The following is a 23,068-nucleotide window of genomic DNA, read 5'->3' on the forward strand; positions in this document are numbered from 1 at the left end:
GGCATGGCGCGGAGACCCCCGTGAGACCCCCGTGCCCCGCACGCCCGGTCCTACCGTCGGTACCGCCCACCTCCCGCTGAGCCGCGGCCACACGCGGCCCGGGCTGCGGCGGAGGCCGAGGGGCAGAGGACACCCGGGGGATCTTGCCCGGCAGAGGCACTCCCGGTGCCCCGGACCGGGGGGTCCCGCGGCGCCGCACAGAGCACTCACCCGCTCGCCGCCGCCGCCGCCGCCGCCGCCGCCGCCGCGCCCCAGCCCCGCTGCCGCCGAGCCGTGGGAGGGCGAGGGCGGAGCGGGGCTGCCCCGCTGGCACCGCGCCGGCCGCCCAAACTGAGCTGCCCGACCGCCCGCTCCCCCGCCGCGGGGCCGGCCCGGTGCCTGCCGCCGCCGCCGCCGCCCAAAAAAGTCCTTTCGCGCCGCCCAAAAAAGTCCTTTCGCGGGCCAGTGGATGGTGAGGAGAGGAGGTGCCGGGGCAGCGGGCGGTGTACCCCAAACCCCTCGGGGGGAGCCACGAGAGAGACCAACAGGTGCTCACAAATAATTGTATGTTTTTAAAAATGTGTCGTGTTTCTGTGCTGTTGCTCGGGATTTTGCATTAACGTCAAGCACATAGTTTTTTCCATATTGTCTTTAAATATCAGCTGTGGTTTGGTTTCTCTGTTGGTCATTACACTATTTGCATGCGATCAGTTGTCTCTGACCAGCAGACACCAGTGATAGACCTCATTGCACACATGAAGTTCTTTTCCAACCTTAATGATTCTAAGAATCATTGCATCAAAAGAAGCATGGCCAGCAGGTCAAGGGAGGTGATTCTGCCCCTCTACTCCGCTCTCATGAGACCCCACCTGGAGTACTGTGTCCAGCTATGGAGCCCCCCAACATACAAAGGGCATGGACCTGTTGGAGTGAATCCAGAGGAGGGCCATGAAGATAATCGGAGGGCTGGAGCACCTCTCCTGTGAGGACAGGCTGATAGAGTAGAGGTTGTTCGGCCTGGAGAAGAGAGGCTCTGGGGAGACCTTATAGCAGCCTTCTAGTATCTGAAGGGGGCCTACAAGAAAGCCGGAGAGGGACTTTTTACAAGGGCATGTAGTGATAGGACGAGGGGGAATGGCTTCAAATTGAAAGAGGTATTTAGATTAAATATTAGGAAGAAATTCTTCACTGTGAGGGTGATGAGACACTGGAAGAGGTTCCCCAGGGAATTGTGGAAGGCCCATCCCTGGAAATGTTCAAGGCCAAGTTGGATGACACTTTGAGCAACCTGGTCTACTGGGAGGTGTCCCTGCCCATGGCAGGTGAGTTGGAACTAGATGTTCTCTCAGGTCCCTTCCAACTCTAACCATGCTATGATTTTATGAAGAATACCCTCAAAACCGTTCTTCGAGAGCTAAGCAACTGGGGCAGGCACAGGTGCTCAGTCAGTGCAGATGCTTATCCCGGCTACAGGCAGTCCTGTGCCTATCCCAGATGAGAAACGCATGAAAAAATTGCTGACAAGGTTACTTGGATTGTAAATCCCTGATGATGGAGGCTGCCAAGTACTGCTTCAGTACTCTGTTCACAAAACCTGTGCTGGAGTGGTCCCCCATGCCGTGCAGATGGTCAGCAGGCACTCAAGAGTGTGCCTGGCTCCTGTGGTGGGAATACCTCGAGAGCCAGGAAACACCAGTGCTGTGGACACTAGGGACCTCTCTCCTTCCACGCTATGAAACAACCAGCAATTGTGCACTGCTGTGCTTGTCCTGACTACTGTAGTGCTTTGCAAAAAAATAGATTACAAAATTGTGTCTTCTTGAATTCTACCAAACACATTTTAATATGCTGAACATTAAGGCAGTCAAGATTAACAACAAATCCTCTATAAAATGACTAACAAAAAGATAATGTATAATAAAGTGTTGTAATAATTATACACAACTGTAAGTTGTTCTTGCTATCCTGGTGATTATTTTTGAGTATCATTTGCTTACATGGATTTCAAGTTCAGACAGTTAAACTTTAAAGCAAAAATTCATTAACTAGCAAGAAGGAGTTACAGCATATCAACTGGATTCTTAGTTAAGTCTACTTGAATTTTCTTCTTTAAAAAAAAAGCAATAAACGCTAAAATGCTTACACATTCCCTGTTCCACATCAACTGCTTCCAAGTTTGCTGATAAGACATAATGGTTGATCTTTTAACTTACTGCTTATGTTACAATACCTGAGATCAAAGGACCATTGTAAAGCTCCTCTCAAAGACTCAAGTAATTCTTGCTATGAATTGAGGAAGGAGGTCTAGCACATTTTAGTCATGAAGGTAAAAAACAAACTTTGGAAAGACAGCATGGTAGTTTTTTCCTTTGTATATCAAATCAACAAATTTCAATGAACAAAATGAAGGAGCAATTAGTCAGAGGAGCCCAAAAAATAATAGTCAGAGGAATGTTACTCTTTTTTAAGCAAAAATCCAGGACATGCATGTCAAATGTCAAGAAAATGAATGTGTTACATGGTTAGATGTGGAGAGAATCAGATGGCTTCAAAGTTTTTTTGTGTAACTTGAACATCTAATTTTCAAGTTATGGTTCAGGAGGAGATATATCTGTACAGAAACATATGTGACAGAAAAGGTCAGGAAGCCATTTATATTTTGAGTGACTGAAGAGCTGTTTGAATTACTGGGACACAAAACGTCACAGACAAGACTATGGGCAGCAATCGAAAAATGATTAACATAAGCGAAGTCTGATTAAAGTAAAACAAGATGAGAGTGTTGCACCAGTGCGCTATCATGTTCTAAGTAGATGTAATTTGTAGAGTACCTTATAGACCTCCAAGTAGTGTTGTTAAGCTGAGTTACTTAGTGTTGCAATGTGCTGTTAGTTTCTGTTATAGAAAGGGATCTATTATACCAGCATTGTGACAAAGTTCTCTGAAATTAATGATGTCTGTGGGTATGGGGAGAGAAGTATTGCACAGTCTCAGTCTGTGAACTTCATTCCCATTATTAAATATTGCCGTCGGTGTCCATGTAATACTGGAGGGCAAGCTGATGTCTGCAGTGTTAATAAGGTGCCTGCATAATAATTGTTTCTTAGGTTTAGACTTTTGAAATATTTCATTAGCCTAAAAGATTTTTGTTTAATGTAATGTAATACATTTCCCAGGTGGGAGTTATAGACTAGCTTAAGCATGAAACTGAATAAGGATGTACATTTCCCATGTCTACGTTATGTGTTTGAAAGCAATATTATATGTGACCAGGATTCATAGGACAAAAAAAAAAAAAAAACCAAAAAAACAGAGGCAGGAAATCTCTATTCACGAGTTTGTTGTTTCAGGCAAGGCCAATGCAAGCGATGCATTTGTTCTCACTGACTCTAAACCACCATAAAGTGTTTTCACTAGCCCATTTGCTAGCCATAGGTAAGGCCAGCTTTCCCAGTAGACTACTGTAGCAGCACATTATGCCATGTACTGTTTGGCTGTCAAAATGTTTCAAACAAATCTGAATGAATGGAGTGAACTGTAATGGTCATTTCTTTGCTCATGTGGCCACTGCATTTTTTGATCCATTTTTAGCGATCATAAGATTGGATGTATCGTGTTTTCCAGGCACAATCTAAGTAGAATAGCAGAGATGGGAAACAGCAGCTAGTGAGCACAAGAATGTTTCCTTAACTGTATGTCAGTTAATTTGATACTATTCAATAAACATTTATAGATTAAGGAAAGGCAGGGAACAAAGGGCCACTTTTTGCAATGTAATTTGAAAAGAAAGGTAGTTGCTTCCTGAAGACATTTTGGGAAGCTGTCTCTCAAGTGACGTTTTCCAGTCTGTGGAATGCCAAGTCGCTGGGCATTGTGTGTGACTCAACCCATCACTCCAATGACTGACAGGTATCCTGTTCTCTAGTGCTGTGTCTTCCTGTCTAAAGCACCTCAGTGGCAGGGAGCACTTCTGTAACTAATCAGCTGCTTCACATCTGGAGAAAAGTTTGCATGTGGAAAACCTTGAGTGTTTTTTCCAGTTTTAGGATATTGATCTAATAAAAGGTATTTTTCTCTCTCTGCTATTTTAGCTTCTTGTAGCTTTGTTTTCAGCTCTGTAATTTGTTGCTTAGCCTTTTATTTTGAAAGCATAAACTTATTTTTGTGAAGGTCATACAGGCAACAATGAAAGGCATACTGAGCACCTGCACCACAGAGAACAGGGAGGTACCTGGGACAGGCTTGAAATTCTTGCCAGCCAACTTGCTGCTCCTGAAAAGCTAAGGTCTCTTGTTTCCCTGAGCTGCAAGTATTGGTAACATCATCATGATAAACCGGTGGAAGGAAGTGTCTTTTGGCAAACACCCATTACAACCCTCTGCAAGAACAGAATTGGAAATGGCGCTGAAAAGATGCATGAGACTACAGGCAAAATCCTAGCTGCCCTTAATGGCAGCTAACTTTGATATAAATTTTACTGATAGATTAAATAATCATACTATTCATAAAGTCATACTACATAATAAAATGCATAGCACTGCCACTTTGAGTGGTGTATTGGTTTATTTGTCTTTTGGACTTGTATTAAGACAACACATCAAGAGTACATAAAGACAACTGAGAGGACAGCAAACTGTTTCCTACAAAGCTTTAGTGAGGTGGATAAGCATTCTTCTATTTATCTTCTTACCCTTTTCCTCTGGAATTTGAATTATTAATTGTAATATAGGTGCTATTTCTAGTGGAGGAAAGCCACGGGATTTTTATTTTTTCTATAATAATAATTTCAGTAACAAAACCAATGTCAAAATATTTTCTCTTTTCACATTAGTGAAGCTCCCTGTTTTATCTTGTTTCAAATATAATTATTCTTGCAAATGTCCACAAGCAGTAATACAAAGGAAAATATGTCAATTTAGATTTTAATGCTGCATGTGTGTTTATAGACTTTTGTGTTCCCACTAATTTACAGGATGGGGCTGGAGGCTAAAGGGCCCCAAGTGTTCTTCCAAATATTTGCTCCAAGTTGAAAATCTGGAGGTAGACTGCACATAATTTTGGTATTAAAAACATAGCAGCATGTTCCTCTTGAAGACTAATTTTCCTTAGTGCTAGTACTTTAAATTGTCTTCTAAAATCAAGTCTGCTTCGAATAAGTGATTCTGAGTACATTTCTGACTTTTGCCTCAGCATTTTGTGTCTCGGGAGCTAGTTTAAATGGAGACCTCTATATGGAAAATCATTAATATTTCTAGCCAGGTAGCTTACTTTGTTGTTTTAAACAGCTAAAAGAACGGGAACAAACTGAATTATGTAATCTAAAAATCACATATTCTGTGCATAGGCAATCAGAAGTTGTTATTCCCAGAGCCACTTTAAAGCCTGCACGCATCTATCTATGGTTGGAAGTGAAAAGTGATGTATTCCTCCAATTTGCAGGGAAATTAAAATGTAAAAGCTGGTTTTTAGTGACATGTGAGACCAAGCCAGAGCTTTCCATGCCCACTTGGAAAAGCTTTCTCTTAATGGGGAAGACATAAGAATAAAAACCTTTAGAGCTGATGGGGGAAAAAAGACGAATAAAAAGAGAGCTGTGGTATCCTTCTGCACATCAGCTAGGGAGTACTTCACTGGGTATAGGGAGACCATTAAGAGCTGCTAGTATGTTTTCAACTGCTTCCTCTGTTATCATGTAGGTAGTCTTGTCTGTTTTAATGCCGAGGTGAGGAGTTATAATGACATTCTTTAATTTTAACAATGTATGATCTCTGGAAGAAAGGAAAAAAGACATAGTTAAATTACCTACTTTTGTTCATCCAAATAAAGAGGAGTTCATCCAAATAAAGAGGAGTCCTACTTTGGCTTTTGTACTGTATTTAAATATAAAGCTAATTTAATATAACTTTACAGGTCCCACTTACACAGAACCTGATCACATGTGTTCAAGTAATTTTGGACTTTAAAAGGACGTGTTAAGAGGTTATATTGTGCTCTTTTGTCCAGAAACAGACTTTTGCCATTAGGCAGCAATTTGAACTATATCAGAAGAGAGGATTAAGTCCTCCTGACACATTAACTTTACACAATGGTCTGAGCTGTAGTTATTCGACTCAGATAACGGACAGTGATGTCCTGGCACATAAACATAACAAGACCAAACTCCCCCCAGCCCAAAATGCAGCCAGCGCAGTTAACTCTATGAGGCACCGCTGTGGTAGAGGTGTCTTTTTACAGAAGCTAAGTAGCCTCTGGGACCAAGAGACCTCGAGTACTTCAGCCTTGTATTGGGGAAACAAGCCTGTGGGGAGGGAAACCTCAGGGCAACGCAGCAGGTCTAAGGTGACTCAAGCAGCTTCCACCCATTCACGGCAAGCTGCACCTTCAGATAAAGCAATTTGTAAGTGAAGCACTACTGCAGCTTCATATGGTGGTTCTGTGGAGGAGGTTCAATGCCCCCTTCGGCACACAAGCCCCTTCCCGCTGTTTCCTGGTGCCCAGGCTTCCCTTTGGCGTGTTATCAGACCCAACATCGGGGCTGCATCCCGTTTGTATTCATGGCACTTTTAGACAGCCCTCCGCCCCAGGGGATGTCAGACCCCTGCCTGCTGCAGGGGTGCCTCCTGCCTCCGGTAGGGCTCACACATCGTTGCTGAAAAATAAGCAGAGATGGGAACCTGGGCAGTGGTTCCGGGTAAGTGACATCCAAAGCTGCCGCTCTGATAACGCCAGTCTGCAGAGCTGTCACCAGCGCCTCTTGGTCAATTACTGCACCTGGTTTGGAATAAGAGTGCCTCTGAGTGCCATTTGCAGGTAATGATGTGAGAGTGAAGAGAGACTAAAAGGGGGGAGAGAGAGGAATTTTTGCCATGCCTGATCTGGCCTCAGTGCGTGCACCAGCTGTGTGGTGGATGCAGCGTGGTGCTGCGTGGTGCAACAGGACCTGGCTCATACTTTCTCCTCAGGCCAGTTAACGGTTCTGGATGGTACCTCGGCTGATGTTAATGAGAGTAGCTGTGGGTTTCATCAGCTCCATCTCTCTTTTCCCAATCAGCTTGTGTGTCTGAGGTGTCAGGCTCACCACCACCATCACAAAATCTGCCTGCTGGAGCAAATTGTCTATCTTTTCACAGTAAGTGGCACCGACAGCTTGCTCCTCTTGCTCTTTCCTGGTGGGGAAAAAAAAAATCACACTGTATTTCAGTGCATCAGTCATGAAATTATTTTCTTCATGATGTTGTGATAGACTTGTATTGTAAATTTGTTAATCAAACCAGTATGTAAGCTATGCAACATTTCACAATATGCTAATCGCTGTAAATCAGTATAGCAGGAAGAAGTAAACAAGATATGCTAGCTTTGATTTCTGATAAGGGAATACTTTAGATTTGTAAAAGTGTGTATGGTGTGTATGTAGTATGCATGCTCTAAGTGATAAGATCCCAACCTACCAGAAAACCAGAAAAGACCCCCTAGCAAGAAAGCCGGAGGCCGCAGAAGGAACCAGCGAAAAGTCACGTCAACCCGGAAGAGATGGACTATAAGAAGAGGACTCTGGAGGGGGTAAAGTGTGCGCCGTTGGTGGAGTGGATCTCCCCAGCCGTCCAGCGCTGTTTTGCTTGCTGCCGCTTGCTAAATAAATACTTCAAATTTTTTAACTGACTCTGTCTTGCATCAATTTGTGGGATCAACTTATAACAACGTCACTTGTATACAAATTACAGGATCTGATTATCACATTCTTGTAGCAAACAGGTGGCAAAAAAAAGGTGAATTCAGTCTCATCTGGCTTTTTAGACCATTCTGGAAGGCTTCAAGACCTACAGCAGGGCTTAGATTGCATGCCTGCCTCTCAGCCGCTGCAGTGCAGGGTCCAGGGGCTTCTTTTAAAGTCTGCAAGTGGACTAAGGCTAAGCACTGGAAGAGATGGCAGCATTCTCCAGGATCCCCTGGGGGGTAGGTGAACCTCACAGGACACAGTAATCACTCAAACCAGAGTAGTGCAATTCACCAGAACTCATCCATGTGAGCTCTGAGCATGCCAGCGGTCCTTATCCTGTTGGCATCCTCCAGTGAGCCTGTCACTTTCTGATGACTGGAATCAGCAAGGCAGCTCTTTTGCAGGCTCCTGGCTGCTCCAGGACTTTAACAAAATAAAGTATTCAACACAAAAAGTTACAAAAGTAGAGAGAGAATTTTCGTTTGAACTTTTCTCAATAAAAATGAATACTTGCCATTTCTCCAGTTCTTTGTAAATTTAGCTGCCTGAACTTTTGGAACTAAAGAAGCAATGATAGGAGATTGTGTGTACAATCTTCTGCTCCCAATTGCAAGACAATGGCTTTGGATTATCTCCTCCCTAATCTAGAAATAAAGAAAGAAGTCATGCTAAGAAAATAACTTCAGTGTAACTTTGAACCATATATATCCTAATGCATGCCTTTCATTATTTTCTTTCAGTGTCCAGCTCAACAAACAGTGATTAAGTGGGTAAAGAAAAGACTGGAACTACAGCCGGTTTTGCAGCATGCAGAGTGCATCTTGCTTCAGCACATAAGCTTGAAGTGTTAATGTACTTTAAAATAAGCAGGTTTTTCATTTCTGTTGCACTGTGCATTGATTTTTCATCACAGCACTCTTACATAAATATTAAAGGCTGAAAAATATTAAACAGAGGGAGTTAGTAGTGATCCGCAGGAAAAAAAAAAAAGATCTGTGCCTTATTTTCTCTTTTTTGTGACTTATGAAGAAATTCTGAAAGATCTTAAGGAGGGTGTTCACTGGTAATTTTTTAATGTGAGTTTGCTCAGCTGTTTTTATAATTACTGAAGTAACAGAAATGCCAAGCCAGGCTAGACATTTCTAGCCTCATCCACCCTTGTGATTTGGTTCAGGCTAGCTAGAGCAGTAACGCTCCTGCTGCAGTCTGCATATGGAGAAAATCACTGAAAATCACTGAAAGCCACATGTGCTAGCACTGCAGCTTCTCCCTTCAGTCAGGGAGAAGTAAAGTTGTCTCAAGGCAGATCATGGTTTATAGCAGTAAACATTTGTTCTGCTTGTTGGCTGCACCTTGCCTGATTGCAACGGCCTTGAGTTGTACATGGGACCTTGCACACCTTTACACTGAAGAGCCCCTGTGCTGACCCTCTAACAGGATCAGGTGCCCAGATATGCAAGTTAGGAGGGGCTAGTAATAACAAGTGAAATCCAGTTAAATACTTGGCAAAATTCCTACTGGTTTGAAGAGAAACAAGGTTTTCTCAAGAACAGCTCTAAAGTTAATCGTTTTTCTTGTTGTGCCAAGTATACGTTTCCTAGTACTCCAGTCATTCAGAGTTTCAACAAGATCACGCCTGAACTTCAAAATATGGGGAAAAAATAAACAAAAGGTAGAGTTATGTGACACTATAGTAATATATAATAAGAATAAAAAAGGCATAAGCTTGATTTTCCTTTTTCTGTTCACATCACCAGGAAACCTTGCAATTTCTAATATAAAACCTAAATTAAGTTTCCAAGTGTTTAGTCACCAACTAATTCCTTAAAAGACTGATTTGAGGCAACCATTCTTTTTTTCTCTTTTGTTTTAATCTTGGCCCTATTCCCTCATTTCTTGCTATATTCCTGACATAATTCCTTGAAAAGGAAATACTGACGATCTAAAGAGGAGTTTCTGCTGTAATTAGGGTCAAGACATATCTTTACCTCCGTCTCCTGTTGTGGTATAAAATGTTCATTTCAAACGCTTTGGCTCTCAGAGCAATCTTATACCCAATGCTGCCCATGCCAATGATCCCCAGAGTAGCTCCAGTAACTTCAACTCCCAGAAAATCAGCTTCACAGTACTCCATACCTGCAGAAATTGCAATGTGATAACCTGCAAGAAAAACACTCCAATATGAGCATTGTGTTCCAACACAGAGGAACAAGGCAAAATAGTCTGGGCTTGTTGTGCTACTATAGTACACTTTTAAAGGTTACAAACACATAAATTTAAAGAGCAATGGTTTTTGTAACGTCCTAGGTGACTTCCTAATATATCATCTTTGCCTGCCATATCTATGTGACATTCCCATTTATTCTCATGAAACTACAAAAAGCCTTTTAAAGTAATGTCCCCCAAAAATCCTTTTGCTGCTTCAGACTCATAAAAATGTTGCCCTGTTCTGCATCAACAAGCAAAATAATTATTGGCAGTAACACTGCAGAATTTGGAAATGTCACGGGGAGAATAACACCAGATGTTGATTTTGCTACTTAGAATAAAAACAGGTTTCCTGTTCACCTCTGCCACTCTCCTTGGAAAGAAAAGCATCACTTTAAAAATCACTACTCGGTAATTTCCATAATTATCTGTTAAACCTGCAAAATTTTGGATAGTTCTATAACACAGAAAATAAACTTATATTCACAGAGACAGCATTTATTAGTCTCCTAGCAAGGTGTCAGGCTTTTGATATTTCAGTCTTCTGATATTGTTCCCTGCAAAAGAGGTCTAAGTCCTGATTCTTCCGAAACACAAAGACTATGTTTAGAGAGGAGACATTGCTTTATTCTGGCCAGGGTGCACAGTGGAATATTTCCACAAACCATGCACATCCCATGCCAGCTTTCTTGTCATATTTATACATGAAAGTTACAAGGTAACACACTCCCACTTACAATGACTGGTTAGTAATTTGCATATATTTATAATATTAGTTATATCATTCTCCTCAGCTACCGCACTTGTGCAAGGGAAGGATCTACATGGGCACGGGTTTTCTTGGCCTATAGGCATGATTTTTAGTATTATAAGGAAGATAGTTCAGTTTAGGACACGCAGAATTTTCACTTTTCTGCTAAGTTGGCTAGCCCGTTCAAAGCATGGTAAATGCACAAGTCTTATGAGGAACGACTGAGGGAACTGGGCTTGTTTAGCCTGGAGAAGAGGAGGCTGAGGGGAGACCTTATCACTCTCTGCAACTACCTGAAAGGAGGTTGTAGAGAGGTGGGGGATGACCTCTTCTCCCTGGTGACAAGTGATAGGACAAGAGCAAATGGGTTCAAGTTATGTCAGACGAGGTTTAGATTGGATATTAGGAAAACTTTTTTCACTGAAAGGGTTATTAAACATTGGAATAGGCTGCCCAGGGAGGTGGTGGATTCACCATCCCTGGAGGTGTTTAAAAAAAGGGTAGATGTGGTACTTGGGGACATGGCTTAGAAGTGATTTTGTCAGGTTAGGTTAATGATTGGACTTGATGATCTTAAAGGTCCCTTCCAATCTCAGCAATTCTGTGATTCTATAATTCTAAATTAGGTGCATCCTCAAGGTTCGTATGCTCGTCTGCTCCAGGATGTTTTACTTCAATGAAAGACACCACGACCTGCTTTCCTTGGTTAGGTGTTCTTTTTCATACAACTCAATGATAGAATCCTCATTATCCATGAGAATATCTCAAAAAGTTCCTCTATTAATTAGCCCAGATACTTGTGAAGAAACATTCCCAAAGCCAAGTACATAACAAAATGGTCATACACAAGACCCTATATCAGAAGTTCACCTAATGTCGATAGTTAACAGGCCTAACTAACTTTAATGTTAACAACCTTAAAGCTAACAACCCTAATGTTAATGAAAATGGCTAAAATTCTAACTACAAGACAACAATATTGCTAGTTCTTCTAAACCATAAGCAGAATATTGTGAAAGTATCAGAAAATGCTTGAGGATAAAACTCCAGTCATGCCAGGGCAGAGTTATCAGAAATGCCACCAAGGATAGTTTATTGAGACGGACACAAGAAATTAAGCTCCTGTTTAATCTGTTTTCTCTTTGTGAGGTAGAAACAGATTTAGGGAGAGACAAGTCTCCTTTGAGTTTCTGTGAATACAGCTGGCAAATCAAAGGTTGGTAAATTTAATAGGATAAATCTGGAGGATCTTTGCCTGAAGCAGGAGGCATTCTAACCAAGCCAAGGGTAGGTCTATTTGGGAAAATGGCAAGAAAAAATTGTGGAAGAATCTAGAAAGGATGCTACTTGCAGAAACTGGAGCAGGCTGCCTTGTTGCTCCCGAATGCTCCTTAAGTTCCCCAATTCATCACGAATTCATTTCAGTCACTGAGAACATGCCCATGCCTCCATCAGTGCCAGCTTTCAGCATACACCCATATTCTGCTCCATTGTGGCCTCCCACACTCTGATTTCTTTAGCATCTCCCATTTTTGCTCAATAGCACTGTAACACTATCACATCAAGAAGCATGTCGGCCAAATGTCATAGTCACTGAAAATTTGCTGCTGAAGAAGGTAATGAAATTTAAACTTTTCATATGTAGGAAGCACACTTCAGTGTGTTGTTCATCTGAAACTGTTAAACTAAGTCTACAACCATTCTAAAAACTGAATTCCAGCTTCTAAGACCAAGCCCTGTTCATAAAGCAAAAAGTTGTATTTTAATCAAATGTGATTAGATTCTGCTCAAGTATTTTCAACCCAGGCTGGTGACCTGTGAAAAATAAACTCATATGATTTTATTTATGCCTGGTTGAAACATGTTATGTATGTTTGTGTATAATATAATAATTTAGGTATATTTATGATACCTAAAATATATGAAAATACTGATTATTCTATTTGTCAAACCAACATATTTAGATTTTCACATTTTGTGTGAAACTATATGCACTACAGATAACAAGGAAAAGTCAAGTTGATGGCAGGTAAATCTTGTACGATTTTTAGAAGGAACAAAAGAATTGAGATGTTACCTTCCACTAATCTTCTAGCAGACGCCAGCAGCAAAGCCATCCCAGTATCTGCTGTGCTGCTGGAAACAGCATGTGGAGCATTAGCCATCTTCACACCAAAGCTAGCTACAAGTTTCAGATCCAGGTGATCCATCCCTACTCCTGAATTCGCAATCACTTTCAAGTTTGGCAGGCTCTGGAGGAGCTCTTGGTCAATGACTGGTTTGTGCCACCACAAATAGATCGCTTGGACCTTTTTACTCATATGCTCTCTGTTTTCAAGAAATTCCTTCATGGTGATGAGGTAGAAATGTTTCTTCAGGAATGCCACATGGCCATGCAGTATCCCATGTATGCCACCAATTTCATTTACCAAAAGCCCAGGTAGCTCTCCTCCTCCCATGATCTGCACAAAGAAGAAAGACACAAAATGTCAGAAGACAGATATATAATTATTTCCAGACATTTTAAAGAATAATCACTTTCATGTCCTGTTTCATGACATCTAGGACAAGCAATCTTATAAACCACATATTTAGACAAACCAAGACAAGAAAGCAGCTCTTTTAAGTATACTACACACACACACACAAACACACACAGAGGTGTTCACATAGTCAGGTCCGAATAAGTTCTGTCCCTCACAGTCTGTAAGGTTTCATATCACTGCCACCAGAGTCAATTATTTCTCATTCATTACTTAGTTTCAGACTATCGATAGTTTGGTGCAATAAATCTCCTTCCCTACCCTGAAATCACAAATTATCGTGTCTAAGTAGTTTAGAAAAATGTTGGACCAAATCTAGTTTGTGAAAATAAATTGCACAGCTTCATCATGAACTTTGAGTTACCAGGTTAATTTTTAAATGCATCATTGCAGAGATTTTTGCAGCCACCTGTTCCGAAGAGACACTGGTGACTTCTTAATTGCAGTGCCTTCTCCTGAGGCTACCCTAAGTTAACAAAATAATAGATGCTTAGGAATTGTTTTCCAAGAAGGACATATGCACTTAAATTAAAACGTGGGTTTTTTTTTTTTTTTTCAGGAATCACTGACCGTGTTTGTGGTTCCCAGAGCATTTGTGAATGCACAGCTTTTTTTTTTTTTTTAAAAATAGATTATTTAGAGTTACCGTTGATTTTCCACAGGCATTTTGGGGAGAGCTACAGGGAAAGCTGTTGAAGGGCTGAAGATCTTGGAATCCCCTATAGCATACTTGCTGTTGTCTTGTTAGGAATATTTCTACACTGTCTACACTTCGTGTGCTAAAACTTCATTTTACCATCCCTTCAAGAAGCCTGACAATATTGCAAATTAATGGAAAGGCTTCTTGATTTTATGGAGGTGAGAAATATTTTACTGAATTTTCTGACTTTGTTGCTTGCTCATGGGAAAGAGGATGTAAGAAAAAGCTTGGCTCTGGGCTGGAAGTTAGGAGTGATCACTAATTTTGCTTTAGTCGGTGCCCTCACCCATGTGATTTCAGTGCTAGACCGACCATTGTTTCATGGCCAGTTGAGATAAAAGCACCATTTTTGTCTGCATGGAGGAATTAAATCTCTTGGGATTTACTTTGGTTTCCCCTTAGGAAAATCAAAGATACTTTTTCAATAATTGGCTTTGCTTTGATTTTATGTGTAGATGAAGTAGAGCTCTTCTTACGCTAGAAAACCTTAAGCCTATAATAATTTCAAAGGAATCTGCTTTCCTCAGTATTTTGACATAAAAATAGAATATTTCAATATTGACTGAAAAGTGTTTCAGGATACAGTCAAATTTCTGCAGGGAATTAATGCTCAGTTCACCTTTAATATATTTCAGAGTGTTACACAAACTGTGTGGTGTACTTGCTTATCATTATGTAGCAGCAAGTACTGGGAACAGAGCAAAGGTATTCATTGAAATAATGGGCTGAAGATAACATGCATAACTGCTCAGTTTAAAATCTTCAAACAAATCCATTTTATTAGTTCCACTTTATTTTTCAGAATTGTAAATAACAGTACAGATCAAGTTTACTGAGATAACAGTTTTGCAGTATCATGACAAGAGCAGTGCAGGAACAGGTTGCGCTTTATTTAAAGTGGTACTGTAAGAAATAGTGCCTTCCCATACATACGAGATTTAGTGATATCATCTGGTATGCATCATTTGGGAAACACTTCACTTGGAACGGGTTGGCCATTGAGAACAGCCAGCATGTTTGTTATTGCTTCTTCTGCCATCATACGAATAGCTTGGACTGTTGCGGTTCCAATGTGAGGGGTTATGATGATGTTATTTAATTTTAATAAAGGATGGTCTCTGTAAAAAACAGAAAGAATAGAATATATTACATGGGGAATTTACTCTGCAGCTATCCCAATCTAGTTGTTAAGAACTGAACCTCAGTAACAGCAACGGCATGCTGCGATAAAAGGGCCACAAGCACAGAACCAGCAGAAAGCTTTGGGAAGCTTTCTTACCCATCTCTTCTTCCTCTCTATTGGTCTCGTTGCCTTGCCTGTCAGGCTGGCAAAGAACTGACGGATGTGGGAGAGGTGAATAGTTTGCCATTTATTTATGATTGTGTGAGACAGGCTGAGGTTTTGCCCTTAAACAGCGAGAGAGACTCCCTATGGAGATCAAGATTATCAGCCCACTTTTGCACACAGTTTAAAACATTTCAGATTAACAGAATGGTAAACATGTCTCTCTACCTTGGCAGAGGCTCAGGGTATGTCACGTCCAGAGCAGCAGCCCTAATAACCTTATTCTGAAGAGCTTCTACCAGTGCGTCTTGATCAATAACTCCACCTGCATTGAAATGAAATCTTGCTATCGTGATGAGTTAATGAGCACGTTTTTACCTGGAAGTGACAAAAGGTCTCAAGGGTCTAGTCAGAAAAATTACAGGATCTTCATCTTGTTAGAAAGTAGAATGTCTTTTTAATAACCATTAACCAAACAAACCAGAGATTTTATTTATTAATCTTTAATTAGAAGAGGATTATGGTCCACTGCATAAGGTTTTTCCTGGAATGTGACTGGTTTCAGTCTTTTCCTCCTTTTGATCCTGACTTCCTGTATTATTATAGACAAATCATTTAATCTCTTCAAGCTTTCCACTTTTATCTCTGCTTTGCTTAGTGAAACTATAATCTCTTACATGCTTGTTCAGTGCCGAAAGATCTGTAATCGCATGTGAGATTTCTTTTCTACATGGCTGTTCCAAATGAAACTTATGTTTGCACCCTCTTGTACCTCATTCATCATTGATGATGATAAACTTTTCAGTTATTTCCACTAAAAAAGCTGTCTTTAGGATAAGGCTAAAGAGAACAGAATATCTGCTGAGCATCCCTAAATTCCATAGGACCTTTGAACACATAGCATCTTATCTATGATAAGTCATTCATTTTTAGACTGCCAGCTACTTCATGACTCAAACAATACAGGGATATCACAGATTGAGGTTGGAGGGGGGAATGTCAACATAATCAGACAAAGCACAACATTAACAGTGGAGCCACAAAGTGCTTTTAGATCATCCTACCTCGGCTGATGTTTATAAGAGTAGCTGTGGGTTTCATCAGCCCGAGCTCCTTTTTCCCAATCAGTTTGTGAGTCTCAGGAGTCAGGTTCACAACCAACATAACAAAGTCAGATTCCTGCAGCAAGTCTTCCATCTTCTCACAGTAGTGGGCACCAACTGCCTCTTCCTCCTCCTTTCTTCTGAAGGAAAAATGCACACACCCCCAAATTGACACAATTATTTTTAACTGCCTTTAACGATCAGTCGACCCTAGGAGAGATCTGGAACAGCATAGAGACTGAGAGGTTTGAGGCCAAGGTAAAGGAAAAGGCATTGATAGGCATAGATGGTAGAAGGGAGGAGAGAAAGATGTGGCCTAGAGGGAGCGAGAGGCTAGAGGAGTGGCAGGACACTGAAGGAGTGATGTATGTTTGAAAGCAAAGCACATAGACAATATTAGATATAGGAATATTAGATTTAGATTTAGGAATATTAGATTTAGATTTATTAGATATAGGAAGTTGGGGGTGCAGTCAAACCCCACTCTTCTCCCTTCCATTTCTCTTTAATATCTTTATCAACGATCTGGATGAGGGGATCGAATGCACCCTCAGTAAGTTCGCAGACGACACTAAACTAGGGGGGCATGTTGATCTGCTTGAGGGTAGATTGGCTCTGCAGAGGGATCTGGACAGGCTGGACAGATGGGCTGAGGCCAATGGTATGAGGTTCAACAAGGCCAAGTGTCGGGTCCTGCACTTGGGTCACAACAACCCCATGCAGCGCTACAGACTGGGGGTGGAGTGGCTCGAAAGCTGCCTGGCAGAAAAGGACCTGGGGGTGTTGGTGGACAGCCGGCTGAGCATGAGCCAGCAGTGTGCCCAGGCAGCCAAGAAGGCCAACAGCATCCTGGCCTGCATCAGGAATAGTGTGGTGAGCCGGACTAGGGAAGTAATCATCCCCCTGTACTCGGCACTGGTGAGGCCTCACCTCGAGTACTGTGTTCAGTTTTGGGCCCCTCACTACAAGAAGGACAGTGAGGTGTTGGAGCGTGTCCAGAGAAGGGCTACAAAGCTCGTGAAGGGTCTGGAGGACAAACCTTATGAGGAACGACTGAGGGATCTGGGGTTGTTTAGCCTGGAGAAGAGGAGGCTGAGGGGAGACCTTATCACCCTCTACAACTACCTGAAAGGAGGTTTTAGAGAGATGGGAGCTGACCTCTTCTCCCTGGTGACAAGTGATAGGACAAGAGCAAATGGGTTCAAGTTATGTCAGGGCAGGTTTAGATTGGATATTAGGAAGCATTTTTTCACTGAAAGGGTTATTAAACATTGGAATAAGCTGCCCAGAGAGGTGGTGGATTCACCATCCACGGAGGTGTTTAAGAAAAGGGTAGATGAGGTGCTTAGGGACATGGTTTAGGAGTGGTGGTGTTTTTATCAGGGTAGGTTAATGGTTGGACTTGATGATCTTAAAGGTCCCTTCCAACCTCACTGATTCTATGATTCTATGATCTATGCCAATCCCTGTAGAGTCTCTCCTTCCCTGACATGTGAGTTAGGACTTGAGGTGGAAAAGGAATGAAGGGGAAGTGAAGTCTGAAAGAAAGGGAACTATAAAACTAAGAAGTTAAGACACTTGTCATTGGTGCTGGTGTGATGAACGATCTGGCAGGGCTGAGGAGAGAGGTGAGTGGCTGGGTGGGCAGGGAGGCTGCCAGAAGCCTGAAGAAGAGTCTGGAGGACAGGGGAAAAAACAAGGGAGCGTACAAGGCCTCGTTTGCTTGAACATCATTTTCAGAAAGGTTACAAAGAAGCCCTTGTTCCAAGCTGCTAGTAGCTAACCAGGGCAGAGCAAGTGCAGCAGGCAAGGGGGAGTTGCTTCCCAAGGGGAGCAGTAGGGAGCCAAAGCGAGGAAGCGGCAGCATGCTGGTGCTACTCACGCTGCTTGCAACTGTCCAAAGTGCCTAGGAAGATCAGGGAGACAGAGCAGAGCTGTGGTTTCTGTTACTGCCCCTGACAAATTACAAGCAGAAACCAGACATTTTTACCTCCGGTTCCTGTTATGGTACAGAATCCTCATGTTGAAGGCTCTGGCTCTCTGAGCCACTTTGTACCCAATGCTGCCCATCCCGATGATCCCAAGCGTCGCTCTGGTTACTTCCGCTCCCAGCCAGTCAACAGCAAAATACTTTGTGTCTGGAGAAACCGCAATCTGGCAGCCTGAATGTGAATACATGCTAAATGGGTACAAATCCACCATAAATGTAGGTTTGGGGGAAAGAAAAAGTTTCTCACCATCAAAGCAGTGAGGCTCTGGAGCATCCCGTACAAAATATCCTTGCTAATTTTGACCAGTTTATAGAAGGTCCTGGATGGTGCCATTCCCTGTAACAGCCAGGGCTGGAGCCAGTAACACAGGGTGGCTCCCAGGTGGGTACTCTGCTGAGAGGAATGGCTCCTCAGGGAATTAACTCTTCTGTGGCTGGAGTATTTTCACGGAAGTTCAAAAATAGCTTCTTTGACACTTACCACCCTGCAAGCATTGACTTAACTTTTTTTTTACCTGTGGTAAATTTCACCATTTCTCCCCTGGATCACAAGCCAAAGCAGCTCCACTGCTTGAGTGGGGGTGAAGGCTGCAAATTCCAGCTCAGCCAGGGGTCTCTATGAGTTTTTATAGAAAGAGCTTGAGGTCCAGCAAGATGCAATAGTGAGAAAATGTCACGGGGAAAGATGTTATTTCATGTTTAGGGGTGGAGCAGCAGTGACAGAAACACTGTGAGTCCCTGAAGACAGAGGCAACTTCTTGTGATAGCCTCTACTGACACCTTCCTTCCCCTGAAAGTCACTGCGTAGCAGGGGCATGTGGGGAAAGGACACAAACTAATGTTGTTGGTACAGTTTGGAATAACTTTGTCGAAAGGATTATCAGCTATTTCAATAATAATGCTGATGTTCTTCTGGAAATACAACCCATTAGTTTAGACCAACTCTTCGCAGAAGCAGGAAAAAAAGGAAGAGTTATACTAATTACTGCTCTAGAGATGGGGATATGGTCATTGATGATTTGTACCTTCCTGTAGCTCCTAACACTTGCTCCAAAGGGAAATGGAGAAGTGGTGACATTTGATTTGGATGAATTTTGTATTCAGTTTTTACAGCTATAAACAACCCACCCAGTGAACAGCCAGAGGAGAATTAAGCCCCAGACATTATTGTAAACAGGATATCACAAGTGATTTCAAAGTGCATAATGTAGATATAGGCCTTACTCTTGTCACCGTTGTCTTTAAAAGAAGAGGGAAATAGGAAAACCAGAGGCCTCTGAAAATGGAGTCCTCAGAATTTTTTTTCCCTGTAAAAGCACCCCAAATATTGATTCGGAAAGATCATCTGTATCTTAGTAAAAGTGAGACATGCCAAAGAAGTAGCTAAGATCCAGGAAAATTTAAAACATTACCTTCTACTAGTCTTCTGGCAGAGGCCAGCATCAAGGCCATTCCTATGTCTGCTGTTGGGTCTGCCACGGCATGTGGGGTGTTGGTCACTTTTACGCCAAAGTTAGAAATCATTTTCAAGTCTAAGTGATCGACTCCAACCCCAGAGTTTCCAATTACCTTTAAATTAGGCAGGCTTTCTAGAAGCTCCCGGTCAATAGTTGGCCTGCACTCAAACACGAAAATAGATTGGATTTTTTTGCTCATTTCTTTTTTGTTTTCAAGAAATTCCTTCATGGTGATAAGGCAAAAGTGTTTTTTCAAAAGTGCTGCAAGGTTTTCTAGCACACCATGAGTTCCTCCTATATCCAGAATCAAAACGCCTGGCAACTCTTCTTCTGCCATGACCTGCAACAGGGGAACAGAAGAAATACTCCTTTGTTTAGGAGAACACCCGTAAAGGAGTGATCATTTAAAATCACATCTGTAAAACAGGAAACTGATGGAACTCAATATTGCTTTTAATGATACAGAATAAATCCACATTTGATACTAGCGTGGTACACTAGACAACTTTCCAGTATTTTCACTAAGTGCTAATTTAGGCTATAACACCAAGGAATATCCACCCCTTCGATCTAAATCCAGTCCTACAAGGAGTTCTTCTCAGATAGTTTCATTTTAGTCCTGAATCAATATTGATTTAATACAAATCCGGTAGGTTACCTTATTCACAAATTTGTTTATATAAACCAGTGGTATGAAACAGAGGCTGCTAGAAAGTTACTCAAGCTTTCTTGCCTATTGATTATGGTTGTTGAAGCCACAGGTAGCATAGGGATGCACTGAGGCTCAGATGGGTCTGACAAACATCTGTCAGGAATCATTTAGGCCTAACAAATTTGCACTGTGAAGGGCCATCCTTGGACAACTGCTACACTGCCTTCAGTGTTTTAAACATCCAGATCTGTACCTGAACTTACCTCCTGCAAAATTTGGTACACCCACGCCTATATGCTGAACCTGTGGGGAAAAGCACTAGAGGTGATACCAAGTCCAACTGACTACACAGTCCTTCATACTAGAACCTTTCCCCTGCCTGGACAGTTTTGAGCCCAGTCCTCTCTGCAACACCCATGCAAATGTATTGTACCCTGCAAGAAGACAGGGGCTCGACAGATAGCCACATGCCTAATTAGAGGGGACAACTGCAGCCCTTATTAACAAGAATGGTAGCTGAAGATTTGCTGCATGTGTTAACAACATTCATGTCTAACTTCCTACAATTCTGTTCACTGTGCTCCACTCACCTTAGGTCTCTATCCCATACTGTGTCCTAGACTTGGGTCCAGGAAACCTGACATTGTGCTAACTAAATCAGAACAACTTGCCACAGCAGTATGCTGATTTATTCTGGGCACACAGTGCTGGGCAGGAATTTCCTCTCACACAAGCCTTCAGCAAGTAACCAGAATTCAAACCTGTGACGAGAAGGCATCATTGCAGATTAGAAGTTTCCGTCAAACCATATTTACCCTTGTCCTGAGCAAACTCAGGCTTACGCCAACTGCATCTATTAAATGGTTACAATCTTGACACCAGTAATACTGCTTTATCCTGGCCTTGACTTGCATTTCTGCTTCAGCTCCAGTCTGCTGCTGTACAAGGGCTAGAAGGGGCCTCCATGTTAGGAGAGGTCTGCAGTTCACCATGAACAGTGTCTCTGATAACACTAACCGGTTCTGAACAGCAGCAAACAAAGCAATGAGATTAATATTGCAACCATGTTGCAAAGGAATACCACATTCTTAAATATATGCAATCTATTTCTTGCCAACTGAAGTATTTTAAACCCTGCCAGCCCCACAGGGTTGTGAAAATTGTGCTAACTCCCCAGCTGTAGTCTGTATATTTCTTAGAGTATCACACAACATGACCTTAGAAGAATAAACTGGATTTGTCTTCCAGAATGAATGACACGTAGAATAAAGGACAAGATCTGATGTCATATTGAGACAGTGTTGTCCAGCTTCTTGATGAGCAGAACCTGATGCTCTTGCAGCAACTTACTCAGACTGGATGGCAACTAAACCTTATGCTGTTAAGTGATGGAAAACTGGGTGCCAGATATGATCAACTAACTGACAGATGCCAGTAAGGCAGCACTGTATTACACCATTTGTTTTCATCACCACTTCCTCCTCCATTACAGTACACAGCCCCTCACAAAGGTCAGAGTTCATATTAGAAGCACCTCCTAAATTTCAGAAGCAGAAACATGATCCACGAGGAAGCCACGGTTCAGCACAGCAAGAGCTGATTCAGCTTTAAACAAACTGGCTGGTGCACCAGAAACAGGCTAGTTGCATGTAATTAATCTTCTCATTAGTGTGGACACGCTGAGTCCGCCACAGTTTCAGCCATGTTTGATGCACACGTGAACCATTAATAGACTGCAGTTTTAGTTCAAGAACTGGGGTTCTGCTAGTACCAGGTACAATCTTAAAAAATTACATTGAGATTAGTAAACTAAAACCACTTAAAGGAACCTTGCAGAGGGAAGGGGGCTCTCCAGATACCAACCTTGGTCTGAGGAGCACTTAGTGTTCGTCCTCCAGCACTAACTGGGCACATCTTGTACCTCTCTCTGTAATCCACACTTCTCCTGTGACAGCGATGTCCATGAGAAGCAATAGCTGGATGAATAAATTTATAAGCCAAATTTGGCTGGCCAGACATCAAGGGAGTCGGTTTTAAGAAACCGAATGCTTTGCTCCTGAACATAATTATTCAGATACCAGATGTCTTGTCCAGTGTGCTCAGTGTAACACCTGTTAAGGATATGACAACTTTGGTTTTGGACTAATATCATCTGCAGTATCACTGCTTTTTTAAAAAAAAAAAAACAAAAAACAAAAAACAACAAACAACTGTCCTCACATGTTCTGATTACATAAGATTATCTGATTCCATGACACTGATAATAATGTATGTGTACTGATAATAAATTCTGTTCTTTGCATTGCAGAGAACTTTGAAAATATGAATCAGACTGAGACAAGCGGGCAAATAAAAAGAACCACCTGTTAAGTATTAACTTCAGTGTTACTGTTTTCCTAAGCTGGCCTTATTTCTTCTGTAGAGCTTGACTCGCTACTTGCAGATTTATTCGCTGGCTCTGCTGTATCATCTTGGATTTAGCCAAATCATAGCAAAATAAACCTATATAATTTTTCCTATCTCTGTTTTAAAGTAAACAGCATGCGTTATGCAGAGTAAGTTCCTCCCACTAATTTTTCTATAGAAGCAAACGAATTACCTGAACAACAACCACAGCCTTAACCAGGGCTGATGTCTTTCTGACGATGTTTCTTTCCCAGCTCGATGCTACCGCGGCCGGAAA

At 42.0% G+C, this 23,068-nt stretch overlaps 2 protein-coding genes across 3 annotated transcripts; both read right to left on the reverse strand.

The window, feature by feature from the left end:
• Positions 1 to 5,590: 5,590 nt before the first annotated feature.
• LOC309669189 (putative 2-ketogluconate reductase) lies at positions 5,591 to 13,468 on the reverse strand (the record flags this gene model as incomplete). The annotated part of the gene is made up of 6 exons (XM_082479789.1): positions 13,460 to 13,468; positions 12,733 to 13,117; positions 9,685 to 9,856; positions 6,967 to 7,145; positions 6,654 to 6,750; positions 5,591 to 5,747 (listed from the first exon to the last, which is right to left on the reverse strand). The coding sequence occupies exons 2-6, from the start codon at positions 13,112 to 13,114 to the stop codon at positions 5,591 to 5,593; spliced, it is 987 nt and encodes a 328-aa protein (XP_082335915.1). The 5' UTR covers positions 13,115 to 13,117; positions 13,460 to 13,468.
• A 1,207-nt stretch (positions 13,469 to 14,675) lies between these two features.
• On the reverse strand, positions 14,676 to 23,031 carry LOC309686807 (putative 2-ketogluconate reductase). Of its 2 annotated transcripts, XM_082499581.1 has the most exons (7): positions 22,249 to 22,322; positions 20,649 to 20,688; positions 19,689 to 20,073; positions 18,277 to 18,448; positions 16,248 to 16,426; positions 15,412 to 15,508; positions 14,676 to 15,016 (listed from the first exon to the last, which is right to left on the reverse strand). In XM_082499581.1, the coding sequence occupies exons 3-7, from the start codon at positions 20,068 to 20,070 to the stop codon at positions 14,860 to 14,862; spliced, it is 987 nt and encodes a 328-aa protein (XP_082355707.1). In that variant the 5' UTR covers positions 20,071 to 20,073; positions 20,649 to 20,688; positions 22,249 to 22,322; the 3' UTR covers positions 14,676 to 14,859. The 2 variants fall into 2 exon arrangements, with proteins under 2 accessions (XP_082355707.1, XP_082355708.1); XM_082499582.1 differs by lacking the exons at positions 20,649 to 20,688; positions 22,249 to 22,322 and adding an exon at positions 22,985 to 23,031.
• Between the last annotated feature and the right edge of the window lie 37 nt (positions 23,032 to 23,068).

This window comes from Vanellus vanellus, assembly GCF_965231255.1.
Source record: "Vanellus vanellus genome assembly, chromosome: 2".
Taxonomy (NCBI): domain Eukaryota; kingdom Metazoa; phylum Chordata; class Aves; order Charadriiformes; family Charadriidae; genus Vanellus; species Vanellus vanellus.

Bases quoted from the DNA above. Each gene is read 5' to 3' on its own strand.
- LOC309686807 (XM_082499582.1), bottom strand. From the start codon at position 20,070: ATGGCAGAAGAAGAGTTGCCAGGCGTTTTGATTCTGGATATAGGAGGA. The intron at 16,427-18,276 runs GTAAAAATGTCT...TTTTTCCTTCAG, and splicing joins TACCATAACAGGAACCGGAG to AAGAAAGGAGGAGGAAGAGG. The intron at 15,509-16,247 runs GTAGGATGATCT...ATTTCAATGCAG, and splicing joins TCTTATAAACATCAGCCGAG to GTGGAGTTATTGATCAAGAC.